We start from the raw sequence: 24508 nt of genomic DNA, 5'->3' as shown, positions 1-24508 counted from the left end.
GTAGCACAGGCTGGGTTTCCCCAAGATTCTCTCATTGCTGCTAGTCTTTACATAGGGCAATAGAAGGTAGATGAGCATTAGGGGTGCCTGGTGTTGTAGAAAAGGTCATAGTAGGACTCAACTGGCGGATCTCCAGTTACCAGGTAAAGAATCCTAAGAGGTTTATTGGGTTTAGTCCTCAACCCCTAGAACTGAAAGGCAGAAAACAGCTGCCAGAAACAGTATAGACACTGAATGGATATTTTGCTGCCATTCTCAGAGGTGACAAACAGGGGGCAGAGTAGTACTTGTGAGGTTCCTGAGACAGACACTAAGACAAGGAAATGATCTATCTGCCACAGTCTGTCTGTCCAAGAAGGGACTAGGAGAAAATAAACACATGGTAGAAATTCCCAGACTCTACCACTACAGCGAGCACTCTGTTCATCATGCTGCTTAGGAAACAACGGGTGTCTTCTTCAATATTGCTGTAAATCACACTTTCTTTTCATGCTTGTTTTATAATAAAGAAGACTTGGAAGTCCCAATATTGGTCTATAGTTATTATATTTCTCCTGAACCTTTGTAATCACATTCCCAGATTATAGAAGAGAAGTGAAATTTGTAACCTGGAACAGAAGTCTAGCTGCATGAGTGTGAAAATAAGGGTAAAAATATTTGTTGAAGCACAACTTTTTAACTCCACTTAAGATATTTTCATTAGATAGACAATCCTTTACAATGATAAAATTCCAAGTCAATTCTAGCCCTTTTCCTGGGAAAGCTGTCAGGTTGCAGGAGCAGTAACGGAAGGACCATTTCTGGGCATGGAGCCCAGGACTCAGGGCTCTAGAGAACGTCTGGTCAGCTTGATATGTGTAAGCCAGAACTGAATCACCCCAACCAGTGTGTGTGTGTGTGTGTGTGTGTGTGTGTGTGTGTGTGTGTGTGTGTATACACTGCTGACTAATGGCAATGAAACTTCTCTGGAAACATGCCCCCACCCTTCTAGCCAGCCAGTTTACACACAATCTTCTGCTCCTCCTTCACTGAAATGTCAGGTCAAGAGAAAGAAGAAAAACAAAATCAAGAGCTGCTCTTAATATTTTGAACTTTCTAATTCCACCCATTAAGAGGAAAGACTAACCCAAGTCTGACTCAGTCAACAAGCTAAACTCTCAAAGTATCAACATTACATGAGATTTTGAAAACAAGTAAAAGAAGAGTCCACAAGTATTGTGGCTTCACAAAGAAGCTGGAGGCTGACAACTGGCAGTAAAACAGAAGATGGCAAGCTTAAAAGCCAGCACTCAAGCAGACCCTGAAATTGAGCTTTTTGTGAAGGTAAGTTTTCCAGCTGTAAAACAGTATATAGATGGTATTATTTTTATGTTGGACTTCAGCTTCTAAAAGAATCTCAAAGCTTAGACTACAAGTAAGAATGAACTTTGTAATTATTTTCCCACCCTAAGTCCTAGAGGAATGCCTGCATGTTTGGCAACTCTGATGTGACAATAGAAAAATAAATATCATCTCATGATAATAATAGAGTACTAGACTGGTTGTTGTCATAGTAATTAAATTATATTTTCTCTTGTTTTCCTTGAAAAAATGCATTCCTTCCTCCGACCTATGTTTCTCCATCTGTACAATGAAGAGATTTAAAAGCCTTTCTATGTCTTACCATGTTTTATGACATAGATTTTAAAAGACCTAAATGAGTGTAGAGAAGCAGGCTAATGATGGTTTTAGAACTCTATATCCAGGCCAGAGAAATTTTTCTAAGATTCTTTCATAATGGACAAGCATCATAGCAGGGTCACATGCACACTGTGGGAAATAATAGCCAGCCGACTGTGCCTGTTATATGGCAAACAGGCATTTGAGAATGCAATACTTCTTCTTTTTGATCTGCATTGTAAGTTTTTTAAAGTTTCTTAATTTTTCAGAAAAGCACTCTGGAAAACCCCTAAAATGAGAGAAAGAAATATGTATTTCTAATTAGGTCATAATGAAAAATTCTATGGGCTATTTCAAGTAGAAATTAAAGTTTCCTAAACTCTTGCTTACATTGCTGTTTAGGGTTTCTTATTTATTTATTTTAATTGACTAATGAAAATATTCAGGACAATATCATTAATTATAATAATAAAATCAACTCATATGGTGCCAGACTCTTTTCTAAACATTTTACATGCATTGCTTCATTTATGTTAACACAAATTTAGGGCACAGATTGTTATTAGCAGTACTCCTAGTATCAGCATCAACAATAGTAGTAGACTATTATTTCCTAAACAATTTTAACTTATAGATGTACCATCTAGAGATAAGGTTAAATTTGATCAAAACACATTGTATGCATGTATGAAATTCTCAAACAATAAAAATGTAAGTTATTACAATATTATAGTAACATTTTACTAATCATTTCTAGGTAAAACAATGAAGTTTCAGTGACATTTCTAAAATGAGATTGCCTCTTTCTGGCTTGCAGAGACATAAAATGTACTTATCAAATGTTAAGCTAAACATCTACTGGCAAAAGTAATACTCTTACAACTATTTTAGATGAGTAACTTGTCATATATACTCACCAATGAAGCTCTTGAATTCCTGCACACAAGGTAATCCAAATAAGTTTTAATTAACTGCTTCTCTTATCTCTGGATTGTAGAAAAACATGCTGACTTCTCAAACAATTAGTATATAATTGGCCTGATTTTTAACTTACCATTTACACCTACAAATTCCAACAAGTGGTAATGCTTCTCCATAGGAAAACTAAAGGGTTTTTGTCTAAATTGTTCCCTCAATTCAGTTGTATTTCAAAAGTCAGTTGTTGGCACCTGCTTTTGTGTGTATCTTCGTAGAGTTCCTTACCACGTTTGGGTGGTAATCTGAACACATATTGGATAAGCAAATGTTGAATGAAAAAAATTAGCTTACTAACTTACTGAGTACTCAGTATATGACAGGCAATGTACTGGAAAGTTTATTATTAACCCTGTTTTATGTATACAAAACTAAAGCAAGGAGCACATAAATAGTTTTTGTCCTAAGTCATACCACTCATGAATCAAGGAGTTAGAATTTTGATTCTTGAAAAGTTACACACCAAATTTTATTCAATTGTTTTCAACTGAGTGAACTTTTTAGTAAAAACTTCTAGAATTTCATCAAATGGAATGCTTTAGGTATAATCTATTCTAATGGCAGTGATACAGATTACAAATTTTCTGGAAGAACCTTGAGTTATATCTGGTCCAGGATTCTTGTTTTGTTTGCTCAGACATTTGGTCCACAGATCTCTAAGAATTACATGGAATATACAAGGGGAAGACATAAATGGTAAAAAACAGTAAAGAGCTAATGATTAAGCTTAAAGAGGAAATAAATCTATTGGTTGTAGTTTAAAATCTCTACCACAACTTTTTGCCACATGTTAATGAGATTCCTAGAAAATATCAAGCATTTTTGCCACAATTAAGAAGCTATATCATGTTCCCTCTATGCTCCATGTAAACAATGAAAGAAATACTTTTACCTAAACACAAGGCTCATCTTATTGATTTTCTGTTAATTGATAAGTTTAATATTTGATTTCTCTACCAAGTACTCCAATATTAGACTGTATATTTGTGTTTGTAGTATATTTGTGAAAATTGTGGAATCAATCATTTGGGTCAAAATTTGAATTCAGTAATTTTTAAAATTTTAATGTGTACAAGAGGGTAGAGATTCTACTCTTTCCTGAATGATTACACCACTTTCAAACTCTAATCTTGAGATTATTACAATGACTACTAAATATAAAACTCTAAATAAAACTACTAGATGAGTAATCAAGAACATGAATGGATAAGACATTCATATATTTGCTGAGAAGAGTATATCTGTCACTAATGAGTGTTTTTGAGAAAGCCAGTGTTTTTGTGCAGCACTTCCTCAACTGCAAAGCAAGAGCTAAACAACGCACTTGACAGGGTCATTTTCTCTTTTGCTTTCTTTCTTTCTTTCTTCCTTCCTTCCTTCCTTTCTTTCTTCTTTCTATATTTATTCTTATTCGCTTTACATCCTGGTCATAGCCCCATCCCTTGTCTCCTCCAAGTCCCACCCTCCCTCCCTCTTCCCCCTCCCCTATTCCTCAGAAAAGGAGAACCACGCTTTCTCAAATAATCCAGCTCTTCAAGTCACATCAGGACTGAGCACATCCTCTTCCCCTGTGGCCTAGCAATGGGGGAGTGATAAAAAAGCAGGCAGCAGAGTCCATGTCAGAGACAGTCCCAGCTCCTCTTATTAGAGGATGAAGCCTGAGATGCCCATAGGCTACATATTTGTAAGGAGGTCCATGCTTGGTCCTTTGTTGGTGCTTCAGTCTTAGCAAGCCCCTCTGAACCATCTCAGGGTCATATTTATTGTGAGGATTAGCAAGTTGTATGTCACATTTGATAATATAATAATCATTATTACTGACTATGATTTTTCAAGTTTAGAAATGTAGATCAGAAAAAGAAAAGGCTGTTTTCATAAATTACTTACTTTTTCATCTAAAGATACATAAATAATCTGTCACTTAGGCTTAAGGGTTTATAACTAAAAATTTCATGTGATGACACTTTAAATCAGAACAACGAAAAAGAAAACAACATTGAACTTTCCTGTGAAACTTTACTGCATTTCCCCCACCCATCACTGTTTTGATTCTCCTTTTGCCAAAGGTGATCCACCCTTCCTGTTGTATGTATTATCAGAGTTCATTCTTTTTCCTGTCTCTCAAGATTAATCATATTTCCATTTACTAAAGCTAGTTTTGATTGGATTCTTTATCTATTACAGAGGAAATGCAAAGTTGGTTGCTTCTTCCCATTCCTACTGACTCTAACATCAGGAAAAGGAAACAATAAATATCATTTCCTTCATTGCAAGCACTGTTGGGAAAGAAAATTTTTCCAAAAAGCTGAGGTTGTAATCAAGTTTTCTGGGGCCTTAATATTGCTAAAATTACCAAGGTACAGCGGCTTTAAACCAAGTGCCATTCATTTCCTTTTTCAAGCTACAGCCTAGGAGCTAAGTGACTTGAGGCCAGAGAGAAAAATGAGTCTCCAAAAGATTAGAGATGCTAATAGCTTGGGCCTTGGAAGCTAGCACCTAACTCTCTGACAGATACCAAGTATCAAATAAACATTAAATGAATGAATGGATGGCAAAGGAGACAACGTAACTTATTTGTATGATATACAACTATAAAATTGACAAAAAAAAAATTATATGGGAATCCATGTTGGGATAAAGCAAAATGTGGCTTCCCAATTCTCTAGATTAGACAAATAAATTAATGGCAACACAAACCGAGAAACTTAATTAACAGTACTGGAGGCAGAAGTCCCCTCTTGTTGACACAAGAACCCTAGCCTTTCTCCCTGCATGAGATTTGGCAGGGACAGGGAGGGGATTTGATTTCCTGGGATCTATTGTTTCAACAGCCTGATGGTCAAAGGGAGAGGCACATGTGTCTTTTTAGAATACCCTCGCCCCTTTTAAGAGTTATAGGATCACTCACAGAATTAGGAGCTCTAAAGAATGAATAAGTCAATGGGTGGAGTAAATTAAAAGTATTAATGGATGGGGAGATGGTGCGTTAAGAGTGCTAACTGCACAAGCACAAGGACCTGAGTTTAGATTCCAGGAACCCAGAGCAAAAACTAGGCATGGCCATACATCTGTGATCCCAGTGCTGAGGGTAGAGGATAAAGACAGGATTGCTGGGATTGCTGGCCACCAGCCGAATCCCAAGTTCATTGGGACTTCCAATGTCAAAGGAATAAGGAAGAGATGGGGAATTTATGGAACAGGACCTCAGCACATGTGTCCATGAACACCTACAGACATGTGCACATATACCATGCATACACACCTGGATTTGGGGTAGATGTCTCTTAAATAACCTTACATTGCTATTTTTAGATTATTCTATGTACTTGCCCAGGAAAATCGCCACTCTGAACCTTATAGTAATAAACTAGTCATTCACTACCCTCTTTTTACTGTAGACTTTTAAAACCCTAGTTCACTCTCCCTTCTTTGTGTGTGTGCGTATATGTGTGTGTGCATGTGTAGGTGTGTATGTGTGCATGTATATGTGCATACATGTGTAGGCCACAGGTTGGTGTTGGGCATCTTTCACAATTGCTCTCAACCTTATTTTCTGAAATAGAGTCTCTGATTTGGCCAGTGAACTGTAAGGATCTGCCTGTCTCTGTTCCCCGCAGTGCTGTGATTAGAGATGCACACTGTCAAGCCTGGCTTTTCTACAGAATGTTGAGGATCCAGACACAGGTTCTTAGGTTTGTGGTGCAAACACTTTACTGCCTGAGCCATTTCTACAGTCTTTATTGCCCCTTATTTATTAAAAAAAATCACTGTCATTCTTTCAGTACTACTTCTATTATAACTCTTGGAGATTGTCATATTTGTACATGTGACCTTTCCAACTTATCTCAGCCTCCTCCACATCTTATTTTTCACCTCTCATTCAACCTGTATCTCATGGTTACACACTTACCCTTGCCATTGCATTTTTTTCTAACCCCTACATAATATCCTTATTAATTTATTTGTTTACTTTACATCCTGGTCATAGCCCTCTCCCTCCTCTTCTCCCAGCCCCACCCTCCCTCCTCACTCTCTTATTCCTCGGAAAAAGGGAGCCCCCTACCCATCCACCCCAGCTCATCAAGTCATCTCAGGACTGAGTTCATCCTCTTTCCCTGTGGCCCGGCAAGGCATATCCCATCCGGGAAAGTGATAAAAAAGCAGACAACAGAATCCATTTCAGAGACCCCCCGACTCCCCTTACTAGTTGACCCACATGAAGCCTAAGCTGCCCATTGGCTACATCATCTATATAGAGGACCTAGGTCCAGCCCATGCATGCCTTGGTGGTGCTTCAGACTCCACAGGCCCTTCTGGGCCCTGGTTAGTTGGCTCTATTGGTCTTCTTGTAGAGCTCCTGTCATCTCTAGGTCCTTTTAACCTCACCCCCCAACTTTTCCACTAGGCTCCTTATGCGTTGCCTAAGTTTTGTCTGAGTCTCAGCATCTGTTTCAAACTGCTACTGAGTGGAGTCTCTCAGAGGATAGCTCTGATAGACTCCAGTCTGAAAGCATAGCAGTGAAGGAGAGATAAACATGTTTTTTTGTTTAGATCACAAGTGGGGGATGAGAAAAAGACTTGTGAGAGAGCAGGTGAGGTTTATCCCCTTAGAAGTTGAACCACCATGTGCAGGAGCTTGATTGTGGCCAGCTGAAGAAAACCCATGACCAGAATCTGAGGGGAGGCATATATAGGAGCCAAAAACAAGTGGTGGGGCCTTTGGAGACTTGGGATAGTTTTGGCTGTTCATTGCTCCACTTTGAGAGGTTTCTAGAGAGAACCACTCAAGGGAGGCTTCGAGACTCCGGCTGAAGTTCCGGTCTGGTTGCTCCAGGTTCCTGCAGAAGAAATCCTGCTGATTACGCCAGGAGAATCATTCGTTGGAACTGATATTCTTACGGTTTCATTATTGTATTCTTTAATCTTTTCCTATTGTTTAGGTTAGTCAGGTTATAAGTGAGGTACTCACGGTTAATAAGTTCATAATAAAATATATTTGTTAAGAAAATTAAGCCTACATAGCAGAGTATCCGTATTAGTGTCTTCACTTCAATAGGGTGGGTCTTGGGTTGGGCCAGGCATTGGTTGGATATTCCCTCAATCTGTGCTTTATCTGTTCTCTCTTTACCCCTGCACATCTTATATATAGGCTAGGTAACTTTTGGATCAAAGTTTTTGTGGGTGTGTTGGTGTTCTCCTCCCTGCACAAGGAGTGTTGTCTAGTTAGAGAGGGTGTCCTCTTCAGTCTCCATGACCCCTGCTACTATGCATCTCAGCTAGAGTCACCTTAATATCCTCCCAGAGACCTATTCTGACTTATGTCTCCAGCTTGTCACAGAGATTCCCTTTCCCACAGTTTCTCTTTATTCTGCATACCTTCTGTCCTCCTGCCCTGACTCTCCTCAGACCCAATCTCCATCCTCATATCTCTCTATGTTCCCTCTCCTACCTTGTCCCCTCTTTTCAACTACTACCACCGTCAATTCTATTTCCCCTTCTGGGTGAGATTTGAGCATCCTCCTTTGGGTCCTCCTTGTTATTTATCTTCTTTAGGTCTGTTAACTGCAGCATATTTATCCTCTATTACGTAGCCAAAATCCACTTATAAGTGAGTACATACAATATGTCTTTTTCTGGGTCTGGATTACATCACTCAGGATGACCTTTCTAGCTCCATTCATTTGCCTGAAAATTTCATGGTTTCCTTGCTTTTAATAGCTGGGTAGTATTTCATTGTCTAAGTGTACTACCATTTCTTTATCTATTCTTTGGTTGCAGGACATCTAGGTTGTTTCTAGATTCTGGCTATCACAAATAAAGCTGCTATGAACACAGTTGAGCAAGTGTCCTTGTTGTATGGTGGAGCATCTTTTGGGTATATGCCCAGGAGTGGTATAGCTGGGTCTTGAGGTAGAGCCATTTGCTGTGAAAGTGCCAAATTGATTTCCAAAGTGGTTGTACAAATTTGCATTCCCACCAGCAATGGAGTGTTCCTCTTGGTCCACATCATCACCAGTTTGTGCTGTCACTTGAGTTTTTATATCTTAGCCGTTCTGGTGGCTATAAGATGGAATCTCAGAGTTTTTCTATTTGCACTTCCCTGATCACTAAAGACATTGTGAATTTAAGTGCTTCTCAGCAATTCAAGATTCCTCTGTTGGGAATTCTCTGTTTAGCTCTGTGCCCATTTTTTAATTGGGTTATTTGGTTTGTTAGTGTTTAATTTCTTGAGTTCTTTATATATTTTGGATATTAGCCCTTTCTTGGATGTAGGGGTGGTGAAGATCTTTTCCCAATCTGTAGAATGCCATTTCATTCTATAGACAGTGTCCTTTGCCTTACAGAAGCTTTTCCATTTCATGAGGTCCTATTTATTAATTACTGATTTTAGGGCCTGAGCTATTGGTGTTTTGTTCAGGAAGTTGTCTCCTATACTAATGAGTTCAAGGCTCTTCCCCACTTACTCTTCTAATAAATTTAGTGTATCTGGTTTTATGTTGAGGTCTTTGATCCACTTGGACGTGAGTTTTGTGCATGGTGACAAATATGGGTTATTTGCATTTTTCTACATGTAGACATCGAGTTAGACCAGCAACATTCATTGAAGGTGTTATCCTTTTTCCATTGTATGAATTTGGTTTCTTTGTCAAAACTCAAGTGTCCATAAGTATATGGATTTATTTCTGGGTCTTTGATTCAAGTATGGTCTGCTGATTCACCAGCCTATTGCTATGCCAATACCATGCTGTTTTAATTACTGTTGCTCTATAGTACAGCTTGAGATCAGGGATAGAGATTCTTCCAGAGGATCTTTTATTGCTTAGGGATGGGACTTTTTGCCCACTTCTCTTTCTACATATTGGGATATGTTTAGATATTCTGGGTTTTTTTTTTTAATTTTTCCATATGAAGTTGAGAATTGATCTTTCAATGTCTTTTAAAAATTGTGTAGGTATTTTGATAAGGAATTGCACTAAAACATTGTCTAATGACATATAGCTTTACACATAAACCAGTATATCACTCAACCCTCAAGAGAAGTTTATTCTTGCAATAAACGGTAATTAACAGAGAGACCTACAAATTTGCAACATGCAGACAGTAAGAGACCTTGGAAAACTCAGCTTTAAATTGGATGTCTTATCAAACCCTTCCTTTCATGGCTCAGGCTTCTTTGCAGAAGAGGAGGTAAAAAGACTGTAAGATCCAGAGATAGTGTAGTGGATGGCTTCAAGGAAACAGCATCTTTCAGACACTACAGGGCTGGTGCATATATGAACTCAGACACTAAGACAGTACACACAAAACCTGCACAAGTTCACACTAGAGGAAAAATCCCAACACGAAGAAAGGGAAGTGGGCAAAAAGTACCATCCCTAACCAAGAAGTTGTTTATAATTGATACTTGATGAGAAAGAGAAAAATTATTTTTATTCAGTAGAATGACACTGTATATTTCAGCTACAGTACAGGGCAGGCCTCACACACAGGAGTACTTGACCAACACAAAACAGACTCCGTGTGTTGTGTGTGTGTCTACTTTTATATGATTTGGTGTTTATATGTCTTCTTAGTTTTTGTTTTACTGGGTTTGGGGAGGTTTGTGGGAGCTTATGAAAGAAAGAGTATGAAGTTGAGTGACTATAGGGAGGTGAAGAGGATCTTGGAGGTTTTGGGGAAATAATACAATCAAAATATATTGTATGAAAAATTTTTTTTTGTTTTTTGTTTTTTGAGACAGGGTTTCTCTGTGTAGCCTTGGCTGTCCTGGACTCACTTTGTAGACCAGGCTGGCCTCAAACTCACAGAGATCTGCCTGCCTCTGCCTCCCGAGTGCTGGGACTAAGGCATGTGCCACCATGCCTAGCTATGAAAAAAATTTTAACTGATACAAAAAACACTACATCAAAAGTCCCAATACACTTTTCACCAAAAATTCCAAATAGATAAAGCACATGCAAAAATGAAATAATGAGGAGATCCAAGATGGTGACTACTAACACAGACCATGTTTGATCAGCAGGACAGCAGAGACTTAGTCAACAACCTAAGGACTGATCTGAGAACCACAAAACACCAGCACTGGTGACCCACAGGTGAGAAGGTTCCAAATTGTGTGGATCACGGTTGGGTCGAACCTCCGACCACCTGATAAAACCACAAAGACTTGAGTTCTCACAGAAATGGGTGCACAAGCTCTGAAGGCTAGAGCCACACACCTGACAGGCAGGAAGCTTCTGAAATACCCAGGCTCAGAGTGAGCCTTGGCTCCCCAAAACTCCAGCGTCTGTGAGTTCTAGTACCGAGCAGGGACCACAGTCAGGAACACAAGTAGGTCTGAACTCAGGTCGCCCAAAAAAGCCACAAAGAGCTCTGAGAGGGTCCAAGCAGCCACTATGTACTCACATTAGCTCCACATGCCTGGCTGGTGGGAAGCTCTTGAACTCCCTGGGGCACAGAGTGAGCTAGAAACTGCAAAATTACCCGAATCTGTGGGTTCTAGCACTGAGAAGACACAACAGTCAAGATCACAAGTGGATCTGACCTCAAGTCACCCAGAAAACCCACAGAAAGCTCCTGGGGGTTTAAGCAGGCACCTGGCAACCCTTCAAGTGACACACACCTGGCTGGCAGGGAGCCCTTGAACTCCCTGGGGTGCAAAGCAATCCACGGACTCCAAAAACACCAGCATCTGTAGGTCCTAGCACTGAGCAGACACCACAGTAGGGAACACTAGTGTATCTGACCTCAGGTTACCCAGAAAATCCACAGAAAGTTTTAGGGTCCAAGGAGGTACTGGGCACATGCTCCAAGCAGAGACATCACAATGGGAAGAGGTCAGCGTAAGAACACAAGCAACAATCCCCAGGACCATTTGATACCACTGAGAAACCAGCAGTCCCACCACCACAACAAGCTCTGGAGATATTATCACAACCAACAGACAAGAGAAGGATTTCAAATCTGAGGTTATGAAAATGATAGAGGCCTTAAAGGAGGAAAATAAGTCCCTCAAAATAGAACAGAAACACACAAAGAGATGAAAGAATTGAACAAAACACTTAAATAAACTACAGTCGAACAGGGGAAGAAAATAAAAGGTTTCAAGACCTAAAAATGGAGATAGAAACTTTGAAGAAAACACAATCTGAGACAATCCTGGAAATGGAAACCCCATAGACGAGAACAGGATCTACAGACACAAGCATCACCAACAGAATTCAAGAGATGGAAGAGAGAATATCAGGGGTAGAAGATATGACTGAAAAAATAGATACAACAGTCAAAAACGTTAAATCTAAAAAGCTCCTGACACAGACCATCCAAGAAATCTGGGACACGATGAAAAGACCAAATCTAATAATCATAGGGATAGAAGAAAAAGAAGACTCCCAGCTGCAAGGCCCAGAAAACATTTTCAATAAAATCATGGAAGAAAACTTCCCTAACCTAAAAAAAAAGAAAGAAAGAAATGCCCATAAATATACAAGAAGCCTACAGAACTCCAAATAGATTGGACCAGAAAACCCTTCTACCACATAATAATCAAAACAATACAAGTACAGAACAAAGAAAGAATATTAAAAGCTGCAAGAAGAAAAGGCCAACTCACATATAAAGGCAAACCACAATTGCTAACCCACACTACTATACCCAGCAAAAATTTCAGGGGCTGGAGAGATGCCTCAGTGGTTAAGAACACTGACTACTCTTCCAAAGGGCACGGGTTCAATTCCCAGCACCCACATGGAAGCTCACAACTGTCTGTAACTCCAAGATCTGACACCCTCACACAGATACACATGCAGACAAGACACCAATGCACATAAAATAAAAATAAATATTTTTTTAATTTCAATCATCATAGAAGGAGAAAACAAGATATTCCATGACAAAACCAAATCCAAACAGTACCTAACCACAAATCCAGCACTACAGAAGATACTAGAAGGAAAACTCCAACCCAAAGAGAGTAATTTTACAAAGGAAATAAATAACCCTACATACACAAATTCAAAATGAAGTATGTATGCACGTGCACGGCGTGCGTGCACACACACACACACACACTATTACTACCAACATCAAAATAACAGGAACCAATAATTACTGGTCATTAATATCTCTCAACATCAATGGCCTCAACTCTTCAATGAAGAGACACAGGCTAACAGAATGGATGCCAAAACAAGACCCATCAATCTGCTACATACAAGAAACACACCTCATCAACAAAGATAAACATTACTTTAGAGTAAAGGGCTGGGAAATGGTATTCCAAGCAAATGGACCCAAGAAACAAGCTGTAGTCACCATTCTATTATCTAATAAAATAGACTTTCAAATAAAACTAATCAAAAGAGATGGGAAAGGATACTTCATACTCATCAAAGAAAAAATACACCAAGATGATATCTCCATTCTGAAGGAGCACCCACATTCATAAAAGAAACATTACTAAAGCTTATATCACACATCAAATCGCACACTTTAATAGTGAGAGATTTCAACAACCCACTCTCACCAATAGATAGATCATCATGGAAACTAAACGGAGAAACAACAAAACCAATAGATGTTATGAATCAAATGGATCTAACTGATACTTACAGAACTTTTCATGCAAACATGAAAGAATTCACTTTTTTCTAAGCACTTCATGGAACTCCAAAATCGACCATATACTTGGTCACGAACCAAACCTTAACAGATACAAAAATATCAAACTTATCCCTTGCATCTTATCAGACCACCATGGACTAAAGCTGGAACTCAATAACAACAGAAACAACAGAAAGCCTACAAACTCACTGGAAACTGAACAACTCCCTACTCAATGATATCTGGGTAAGGAATGAAATTTTAAAAATTAAATACTTCCTAGAATTCAATGAATCCAAAGGCACAAGATACCCAAACTTATAGGACACAATGAAAGCAGTGCTAAAGGAAAGTTTATAGCACTAACTGCCTTTATAAAGAAACTGGGGAGATTCCATATCAGCAACTTAACAACACACCTGAAAGATCTAGAACAAAAAGAAGCAAAGAGGAGTAGATGGCTGGAAACCATCAGAGTCGGGGCTGAAATCAATAAGTTAGAAACAAAGAGAAAATTCAAAGAATCAACAAAACCAAGAGCTGGTTCTTTGAAAAAATCAACAAGATAGACAAACCTTTAGCCAAACTCAGTAAAAGGCAAAAGGAGAGTAATCAAATCAACAAAATCAGAAATTAAAAAGGAGACATAACAACAGACATTGAGGAAATCCAAAGAATCATTAGGTTGTACTTTGAAAGCCTATATGTCACAAAATTTGAAAACTTAAATAAAATAGACAATTTTCTCAATAGATACCAAAATTGAAACAAGATCAGGTAAACAAATTAAATAGTCCTATCTCTCCTAAGGAAATTGAGGCAGTCATCAAAATCTTCCAACTAAAATAAACCCAAGGCCAGATGGATTCAGCATAGAATTCTAGCAGACCTTCAAAGAAGAGATAATATCAATTCTCTTTAAACTATTCCACAAAAGAGAAACAGAAGGAACATTACAAAACTCATTCTATGCTGCCACAGTCACCTTGATACCTAAACCACAGAAAGACTCAACAAAGAAAGAGAATCTCAGACCAATTTCTCTTATAAACATTGATGCAAAAATACTCAAGAAAATGCTCTCAAATCAAATGCAAGAAGCAGATGTGTAATGTGGACCTAGACCCTCTGCTTAGATGTAGCAGACAGGCTGCACATTCTCCTTGTGGGTCCCACAATATGGGGAGTAGGGACTACTTCTGACATGGACTCTGGCCCCTCAACGTTGATCACTTCCCCATGGCAGGGCAGCCTTGCCAGGCCACAGAGGAAGAGGATACAGGTAGTACAGATGAGACTTGATAGGCTGAGGTCAGGTGTTAGGAGAGGAGGGCTCCCCTTTCTGAGGATTAGGGAAGTGAGAGAGAGGAGATGAAGGAGGGAGGGTGGGATTGGGAGGTGACAAGGGAGGAAGCTACAATCAGGATGCAAAGAATTCAAACTGCAAAATAAGCAGGTAATTTATATTGCTAATCCCACTACACGGGAATAGCTCTGAGACATGAATGTCTACGCATAGACAAGGCTTCTTGAAGATCACAGAATCCTTGTGACTTATTATTAGATGCCATTCTTCACACAGCATGAATGAATATTTGCAAATGTCTTTCTTCTGCTCATACAAAAAGAAGAGAACCAGCCTTAACTGTTCTGTGCATCACGCACACCTTATACATTCATAATTTTAGAGATATATAATGCTTGTGAGAAATTATATGTTTTCTGAACAAAAGAACAGGACACTGACACTGCATGCAACCTGACAGGATTCATTCCTCTCAGCGTGCTGGACACTGACATCCTGCATCCTTCATGTTCCAGCCCCAACCACTTCAGTAGTTGTTACTCATCAGAACAGGACAGCTCCCAGGACAGCTTTGAAGAAAGCTTCTGATCCCAATTGGTCCAGCATTTCAGACTTTCCTACACAGGACTCTAAGCCTGGAATTTCCCAACATTTAGAAACTGGACCACAAATGATATTCCTAGATTGTTTAACCATTTTCCCATATTTTATTTGGGCCCCTATAAAGGTATCATTTGCTCCAAATCAGCCAGAAGAAACCTTAAGAGAATGATGCCCCATTTCCTCTAAAGGGGGGTTGGGTAGGTTTTTCTTTGCTCTCTTGGGCTACAGATGCTTATTTTCATTGGGAGTTGGTTATAAGTTATTAGTGGTCTTATTCAAAAAGAAAACAAGGTTGGACTCGGGGATGTCTCTCTTTTCCTTTATCTTTCTTTCTTAGATATGGAGATAGGGGTTGAAAAGAAAGAAGCAGGGATATAAAAATATATAGGGATTATAGAAGAGAAAGTAGACTATTGAATCGACTCCTCAACTTAAGGTGTTGTTACTCACAAATAAGGTTATTTTTATTCATTGGTATAGAATTTTGTATATTGATGCAAAAATAAGTTTAGTTCTGATACATTGGTATAGAATTCAAATTTAAGATTATGCTTCACACATTAAATATATTTCTACTCTAATACAAGGTAGTGTACCCATACAACTCAATTATAATACAAGATTTACTTCCAATACCTTGAAAGTGGTACTGCAGGCTATTTAAAGTAATTAAGTAATACAAGCTAATTGTTAGTTGATCAAATCACGGTCATATCAATTACTAGTCTACTTTTATCATGAGAATATACATCCTAGGTTTAACAGATAGATATGGATCTATAGAAAGATAAGGTAACATAGTTAGATAATTCTTCAAAAGCCTCAGAGACCTACAGAATATGGCATTTAAAGTTGTTTTTATTATTCTAAAGATTCTTTGACAACAAGACAGGTTAACTCCTAGCAACAGCCAGCTTACATCAAAGAGGATGATGAGCAACAAAGAACCTCCTTATGGAAATGGCTTCAAATGTGGCAAACAAGCCACTGGGCAAAATGTTCTCGTTTCTGCCACAGACAGAATTCTGCCTAAAAATGGGAAAGCCTGGATGCAGGCAGAGTCAATGGCCAAACTCTGATAAGACAAAGTTAGCAAGTCCTTAATAGTTCCTGCCTCACAAATATGTCTGTCAGATATATTGGGCCAGAAGGCTGAAGATGATGCTCCAATGTTATAGAGAGTTTTGGGTGACTGTTCAGGCAGCAAACTGTCTCTGTTAACTTCTCATTTGGGAAGCTGCTAACCTGCACTCCCAGTGTACTCAGGTAATCAGGTTTATTCCCTCTCAAGTCTCTGATGGGGCTGAAGACAAGATAATTTAGTTTTACAATTAAGCTTAGTTGTTTAAAAGTGTTAAGATGTTTTTAGGTCTAGATAGATGTTTTAAGCTGATAGAGATGAGATATGATATTGATTTTCATTCAGAATTTTAGACTGACCAAGATAAGGAAAGATGTTTTCTTCAAAGTCGCCAAATACAAATAGCCAAAACACTATGAATGTAACATTTATATAACTCCTGATTGTTTTGTGGTTCCTCTTGCTGTATGTAGTTTATTATATTTATGTAATAATATAAATGTATATGTAAAAAATATAATAAAAATTGTAAAAAAATGAAATAATAAAGTTTCTAGAGGAAAGCATCATAGCATGAATTCACGATGAAAGTAAGGATAAAGGTTTTGTAAAAAAAAGTTCTTGTAATATTGAATATATATAATTTACAGATATATGTATATATGCTTATATATGTAGATCAAGAAAACCAGGCTATATTATAAATAACAGCAAATTCTATGTATATTTAAATTTTAAATAACTTTTTAATTTAATTTTTTAATTATTTCATACATGTATATAATATTTTTTTTGGATCTGGAAAAATAACCTTAATAGAAAAATGCAAAGATGTTATGAAACAATCCACACACACACAAAAGAAATGAAATGGTCACTTGTAATATGGAAAGAATCTTTCCAAGAAGGAAATTTGAAAGGATCTGTTAAAAATTATGTACTTTTTACTTAAATCACAAAAATGAGACAAGTTGTATGATCATGTTTGTTGTTTACAGAGTAAAAAAAATTGTTATATAAAATATAATACTATAAAATTTTATTATGATGATTTACTATTATAAATTCATCATGCTTGTCATTATTTCCTATATTGTCTTTCTTAGAATAAGGGGGTTAGGTACTTCCAATTTCCCAATAAGCACGTAATACATGCTTGTGTAACAAGAAAATTAGTACACTGAAGACTTTCTTTATCTTACTAGGCTGGAAGTGATGGGGAAAGTATTGGAAACTGTCCCTTTTGCCAACGCCTTTTCATGATACTCTGGCTTAAAGGAGTTAAATTTAATGTGACTACTATTGACATATCCAGGTAAGGTGAATAAGGATATATTGAATTCTGGGGCTTGATATTGGTAGACAACAATATAATGTTAATATTTGATTGGTATTTATCTAGAGATATAACTCTTCTTGTTTCAATGATCATAGAAAACCTGAAGCACTGAAGAACTTAGCCCCAGGCACCAATCCTCCATTCTTGTTATATAACAACGAGCTGAAAACAGATTTCATTAAAATTGAGGAGTTTCTAGAGCAGATACTGGCTCCTCCAAGGTACAGCATTATATTGGATATTATTATACTTAAGATAATTTTTTATCTTTTTATCCCAGATTGATTTTCCTAACTTTAAAATTACATTTATTGATTAATTAATGTGTGTGTGTGTGTGTGTGTGTGTGTGTGATATCAGATATTTCCTCCCATCATGTGAGTCCCAAGAATCAAACTGAGGTCCTCAGATTCAGTAGCAAGTACCTTTATTCACTGAGCCACCTTACGAGTGCCAGATTTGGGAATCTTGTTAATTTGAAAGCGGTTTGGGAATCTGGTCCTACAATAAGACACATATATAAAGCTCCTTCTTCAACTTCAAATACATTATAGATACAACGGTCCAAGTGATTTTTTAATTCCTAGCATATTTTAAAACAGAGAAATAAAATTTCTGTAGACTTGAAATAAAGAACTCATGGGGTAGGAGTGGGGAGACAGAATACTAATGCTGTATAATTAATTAATAAGAGCTAATCAAGATTGGGCCTGACTCGCAACCAAAAGCAATGGGAATAGCCATATTGCTTAGGAGAATCTTTTGGACTCCTGTGACCAACATGTTGAAGAAAGGTATCACAGACATATTTGTTAGATAGCCCATTGCCCCTGGGGGAACATTACCCTAACATGTAGAATAACTGCTTTTAAGTATCGTAAAAAATATTAGGTTTTCCCCGTGGTTTTTCCAAACATCCTTTTATGTTATTTATCTCTTCTTCTTCCCTCTCTATATGAATTCCCCCATTGTAATCAGTTTTTCTATCATTGTGACAAAATGACATGACCTAGGCAACATGTACAATGGCATGACCTAGGAGTGTGTATCCAGTAGCAAAGAGGAGCAAGAAGAAGGCTGGTTCATGGAGGAATACCATGTTCTTTGGTTGAAATATATGCATTCACTTAGAGATGTTGGGAGCAACTTGGGAATAGATGACGAAGAAATGTCACAATTATTGGTGCTCTGAGAATGGATGGAATCAGCTAAGGAGAATGAGCAGAGCAAAAAGAGAAAGAGTACTCTACCAAGGAATTTGCTGTGTAGAAATGAACAAGACCCAATGATACTTTAAAAGAGGAAGTTGTAGGAGGAGGATAGTATGACTTTAGGTTTAACAGGGCATGAATGTATTCATTAGCTAAGAAGAAAGAACTAACAGAGGCAAAGCAATAGATTGTTCAGGGGTGTATTAATAATGGTTCTCTAGAGTAACAAAACCAACAAAATGATTATATATGGAATTTATTAGAGTAGTTTACAGGCTGTAGTCCATCTAGTACAACAATGGCTGTCTACCAAAGAAAAGTCCAAGAATCCAGTAGTTTTCAGTCCACAAGGCTAGTTGTCTCAGTGGGATTTCAGTATATGCCAAAATCCCAGAATATAGTAGGCTCTAATGCCAGTGAAGGAATGGACTTGCCAGTGACAGTATGGGAAAGCTGAAAAAAAGCAAGAGCTTCATTCATCTGTGTCCTTTATATAGTCTGCTATAGGCATATTTTTTAGCTATTTTTATTGGGTTGTTATATCTACCACCCTTCTGTACCCCAATCCCTCCTAACCCACAACATTAGGTAAGTGAGAAAGGTTAGAGCAGAAAGAGGATGTACATCTCTTATCATAGCTAGCTGCTGTGGACAATCTGAAGCAGCCCCATATCCCACACACGCCTGGGATTAAAACAAAAACATATTCATATAACATAACTGATTTTTTTTAAGAAACCAAAATTCTCACTACAAGCTGCCATATTATGTAGCCCACATTAAAAGATAATTTTCCCACCCCAAAGATCTAGATTAAATGTGCATCTTCCTACTTGAAATTATTTAAATAAGAAAAATCTCTCACAGGTGTACTGAGCTGCTTAGGTTATGGTTAATTCCAGATGTAGTCAAATTAACACCAAGAATAGCCATCACAAGTCCATCCCTTGTCAATGTGACACACAATCATATCTCTTTATGTTATGCTTAATTTCCAAATGAAAATAATAACCATGTCATAATTATACCTAACATGATATAACTATCCCATGTACAACCACAAACACATTATAAGTTTTAGAATAAACTGCAATGTTCCTTGAGAGACCTCTTTTGGTATATCAAAAATTAAATATGACAATCACTGATATTATCGTAATTGATGCTATATTATACGATAAGAAAATCAAGGAAAGAAAACACAAATCTTCGTACAAACAAATCCTAAGAAAATATGACAGAAACACTCATTTCAATTATAATCTTCATTTCTGCAACTGGTCGTGTGGCCTTAACCAGTGTTTCTATCCGCCTCCCCTATTGCCCATTTTATACTTCCTACATACTCACTAAGCACCTCAGCAGGTCTTACCTCTTTTTCTGGAGGCATGAGCCACACCTTTATTCCTGAAGGGTCTATGCCTTTTGTCACCCTGCTTGGATTAGGTTGTTGTAGTTTCCCATTGGCTTTAATCACAGGACATGGTAGGACCAAGAGATGCCCACAAAGAGTTCGTGCACTCCAGACATAATCTTTCTTACTTCCAATGTGGAAAAGCAATCTAATTTGGTTAGATTTATTTCAAGATACACTATATTTTGAGACTATTTTAAATGGTATTTTTCCATTTATTCTTTTCTCAGTGTATTTGTTGCTTATAGATAGGAAGGCTGCTGATTTTTGTGTCTTATTTTTGTATTCAGCTAGTTTGCTGAATGAATTTATCAGCTGTATCTCTGTGGAGTTTTTAGGTTCTTTTATGAAGAGAATCATACCAGTGAACGAGAATATTTTTCCATCTTCTTTTCCTATTTGTATCCCTCTTGTCTTACTGCTCTAGCTAGGAACTTAAGCACTACATTAAATAGGCATGGAGATAGTTGATGTCCTTGTCTTGTTCTTGGTTTTAATAGACATGCTCTGAGTTTTTCCTCTATTTAGCATGATGTTGGCTTGGTGCAAAATACCTTTATTATGTTAAGATATGCCCCTTGGATCGCTAGTCTCTCTAGAACTTTAATAATAAAGTGATGCTGGCTTGATTTCTGTCAAAGGTCTCTTCTGTGTCTAATGAAATGATCATGTTTTTATGTGCTTGAGTCTACAAACATATTTTATCTGCTTGTTTCCCTACTACTTACTGAAAACGTATTGCTTTTGTTCCTTGCATTAATTAGGAGCGAAACTCTAAAGCATTGCTATAGATACATAAGGTTTGTATTACAGTCACAATTTCAACTGAATTTTAGAAACTAGAATATTCTCAGCTTGAGGAAAACTATGTTTCTACTGAAAGATTTCTGAATACCTTCAATTTTCAGCATAATTTTCTATAATTTTTATTCTTTGTACAGTAAAGGTTAGGACACCCTGATCTCTGTGATACAATGTGGGAATTATAGTCACCTGTGTTTCTTTTTAAGGTATCCCTACCTGAGTCCCAAGTACAAGGAATCTTTTGATGTGGGATGTAATCTCTTTGCCAAGTTTTCTGCATATATTAAGAATACAAAAAAGGAAGCAAATAAGAGTAAGAATGCCTTTTAAGTCTATTTTTCTCAGTTGCTTGCTCATTCTTCCATTGTTACTGAACTAAAACAGAGTTTTTACAAATATATAGTACATTTTGGAAAACAACCCACTTCCCCCTCATTTTCTGTCCTGTATCTGAAATTCCCTTGCATTGAGTTTTATTGTGTGTAGAATCCAATATTCAACTTATCAATTACCAGCATAGTTCAAATAGAGCATTTGTGGGCCAACTGTGAACTAGTTGCAGAACTATGCTTTTGAGGTTCTTTAAACTGCAAGACCTAGCATCTCCAGTAAACATTCTTGAATAAGCTTGTTTTCCTGAGTCATAAAACAGTCTCCTCTCTCACTTTCTGACTCTTCCGTGTTGGATAATATATATTGATTTTTCTTTCTTTCTTTAATTCTCCTACCAGTGTATAGCTCCTTAAGAAAGGTACAAGATACTTACACTCACCATTTGAGCTAACTGTCTCATCAGTGTAATAGTGGAAAAGAGCCAGTTTAAGCAGTGTGTAAACCATAGAAGCTTATTAAGAACATATTTAGTTATTAAGATAATGTTTATAATAATTTATAAATAACCTTAATATTTTATTGCCTCAGATTTTGAAAAATCCCTGCTTAGAGAATTTAAACGTCTGGATGACTATTTAAACACTCCACTTCTGGATGAAATTGATCTAGACAGTGCTGAGGAACATACAATTTCCAGAAGACTGTTCTTGGATGGTGATCAAATAACCCTGGCTGACTGCAGTTTGTTGCCAAAACTGAACATTATTAAAGTAAGCTTGAGTATGAGTGGCTGCACAGTGGGAAGGGTTTGTGCGTTGGTGGTATATAGCATAGCAATGGAAAATATGCCTTTGTCTACATTTGTAGACAAAACATTAAAATAGTAAATCTTTTCTATTTTATTTCTTTTATATTTTATTTTGCAAACTTGGCTTTTGAACATAACTGATATATTTTACTATCAACTTTTCTCATTGTTTTCTAAAACCCTAGGTTGCTGCAAAAAAGTATCGTGACTTTGACATTCCAGCAGAATTCTCAGGAGTCTGGCGCTATCTCCATAATGCCTATGCCCGTGAAGAATTTGCCCACACATGTCCTGAAGACAAAGAAATTGAAAATGCCTATGCAAATGTGGCTAAACAGTAGAGATAAGACAAGTCTTTCAGAAGAAAAAGCTCTCTTTGTTATCTAATATCACTTTGTACCTTATTAGAAAGATTATTGGAAATAATACCAAAGAAAATACTATTTCCTTCTAATCAACCCAATACTAGAAAAGAACTCTAAGTTTTCTGCCATAAACAATCTTTGTATTTTACAGATAGTCATATTTTCATTTCATTTATCCCTATGACAAAACATTGAATCTTAAAACATGGAATGAATCAAAATCTTTTGCTTTTTGATTGAGTTCCTAGGATATATAACATGTGAGCTAGAACATATGTCTGTCAATGTAGATGAAGTAGATATTGACAAATACTTTATGATATCACCCATTTGTAAACTTGCAAACAGAAATTAATGTCACAGATGCTAAGATAGTAGTTACCAAAGGCTGGGAGAGAACAGAGATAGAGAAATAGTGAAAATGAGATTTTAAAAGTTTAAGTTTTAATAATAGCCAATATAATCCAAAAAAATGAAGAAAACATAACATGTCTGAGGTTCTGAATGATATAAATAGAGCCACAATTTCAACACTCCTAAGAAAAAATTCCATCTAAATTATTATGGTAATGCTCCATTTTGATTAATACATACCTTAGTCTGTTTCTGAAATGAAACTGACATGAAAATGTGACCACTTCAAAAACAGAAATTCCAAAACCAATGAGGTCTTTTTTAAAATCATTAAACAGGTCATGTATGGTAGTACTTTCTCCTAATCCTATTTCTTGAGAGGAGAGGCAGTCTCTGAAAATTTGAAGCTAGCTTGATCTAGTGAGTACATAGCCAAGGCTACATAGTGAGACCCTGTTTCAAATAAATAAGATAATTAAAGAGATCAAGATCAATTAGTCACATAAGAGTGTACTCGATGCTTAGAAATATGATCACATCACAGAGATTAGACTATGGCTTTTGTGCCTGTGTTATATTATTATTATTGAATTCATTTGCAATACTCAATTTTATAAAAAGAGATGAGGAGGGAATGCATAGCAAAGCTGCAAAATCGATTGGATCCTTAATTGATATAAATAAGAAAATGAACCTTGACCACGTCCCCTGAATGGGGGCCTGGTGGCACTCAGAGGAAGGATAGCAGGCTACCAAGAAGAGACTTGATACCCTATGAGCATATACAGGGGGAGGAAGTCCCCCTCAGTCACAGTCATAGGGGAGGGGAGTAAGGGGAAAGTGGGAGGGAGGGAGGAATGGGAGGATACAAGGGATGGGATAACCATTGAGGTGTAATATGAATGAATTAATAAAAATAAATAAATAAAAACAAATAAAAAATAAATTAATTAAATTTAAAAAAAGAAAATGAAGCATAGTTGACAAAAATGTTTTGAGTTATCTATTAAATTATAATGTAGATGGACGATAATCATAAAGCTTTCTATAGAATTTTTAAAGTACCATATATATTAAAATTCATAGACATCTTGCATAACACATGTCAATGTATCATTCAAAGCTGAAATTGTTCTTTTGAAGGAGAAACAAGATAATTGGAAGCTTCAAGGAAGAAAAATATAGTTATTATATCCTTTGAACAAAGAGTGGAGTTTAGATAAATTTTTAATGATATAGTGTTTTAATACGTAGAAGAAAAGTAACACAGTGAGTAGAGTTAACATCAAGCAAAGTTATTTAAGATTTATGATTTTTAAGGCACAAAGCTTCTCAACAAAGTTTCTGTTAGTTCAAGCTGTTCTTACATCTTAGTGATCAAAGTAAGATCCAGAATACAACAAGATGGAAATTTATGACAAGGAAGTAGTTATCCAACTACTTTTAGACAAAAGAATTATTATCTTTTTCCATTAGGCTGTTTGGGGCTTCCAGGATCAGTTGAAGTGGATCCTAGAAGTTTCTGGGCCTATTAACTCTTTAAATGATATGAACAGGGCTCAAGTCACCAGCTACTTAATAGTGAGTACTATGTTATTATTTTATTAGTTAATCCTCACAAAAACTCTGTGAATTATATAAAAGTATAATCATC

The 24508-nt window shown here is 36.9% G+C and overlaps 1 protein-coding gene across 2 annotated transcripts; it reads left to right on the top strand.

The window, feature by feature from the left end:
- Positions 1-956: 956 nt before the first annotated feature.
- Clic2 (chloride intracellular channel 2) lies at positions 957-22945 on the top strand. Of its 2 annotated transcripts, XM_051141698.1 has the most exons (6): positions 959-1323; positions 17432-17541; positions 17661-17786; positions 21201-21307; positions 21916-22097; positions 22321-22945. In XM_051141698.1, exons 1-6 carry the CDS (start codon positions 1267-1269, stop codon positions 22474-22476), a joined length of 738 nt encoding a protein of 245 aa, XP_050997655.1. In that variant the 5' UTR covers positions 959-1266; the 3' UTR covers positions 22477-22945. The 2 variants fall into 2 exon arrangements, with proteins under 2 accessions (XP_050997656.1, XP_050997655.1); XM_051141699.1 differs by lacking the exon at positions 17661-17786 and having other exon boundaries at positions 957-1323.
- Positions 22946-24508: the final 1563 nt, after the last annotated feature.

This window comes from Acomys russatus, chromosome X (assembly GCF_903995435.1).
Source record: "Acomys russatus chromosome X, mAcoRus1.1, whole genome shotgun sequence".
Taxonomy (NCBI): Eukaryota; Metazoa; Chordata; class Mammalia; order Rodentia; family Muridae; genus Acomys; species Acomys russatus.
This window is presented reverse-complemented; position numbering and strand designations above follow the sequence as displayed.

Bases quoted from the DNA above. Each gene is read 5' to 3' on its own strand.
- Clic2 (XM_051141698.1), top strand. From the start codon at position 1,267: ATGGCAAGCTTAAAAGCCAGCACTCAAGCAGACCCTGAAATTGAGCTT. The intron at 17,542-17,660 runs GTAAGGTGAATA...CAATGATCATAG, and splicing joins ACTACTATTGACATATCCAG to AAAACCTGAAGCACTGAAGA. The intron at 17,787-21,200 runs GTACAGCATTAT...TTTCTTTTTAAG, and splicing joins CAGATACTGGCTCCTCCAAG to GTATCCCTACCTGAGTCCCA.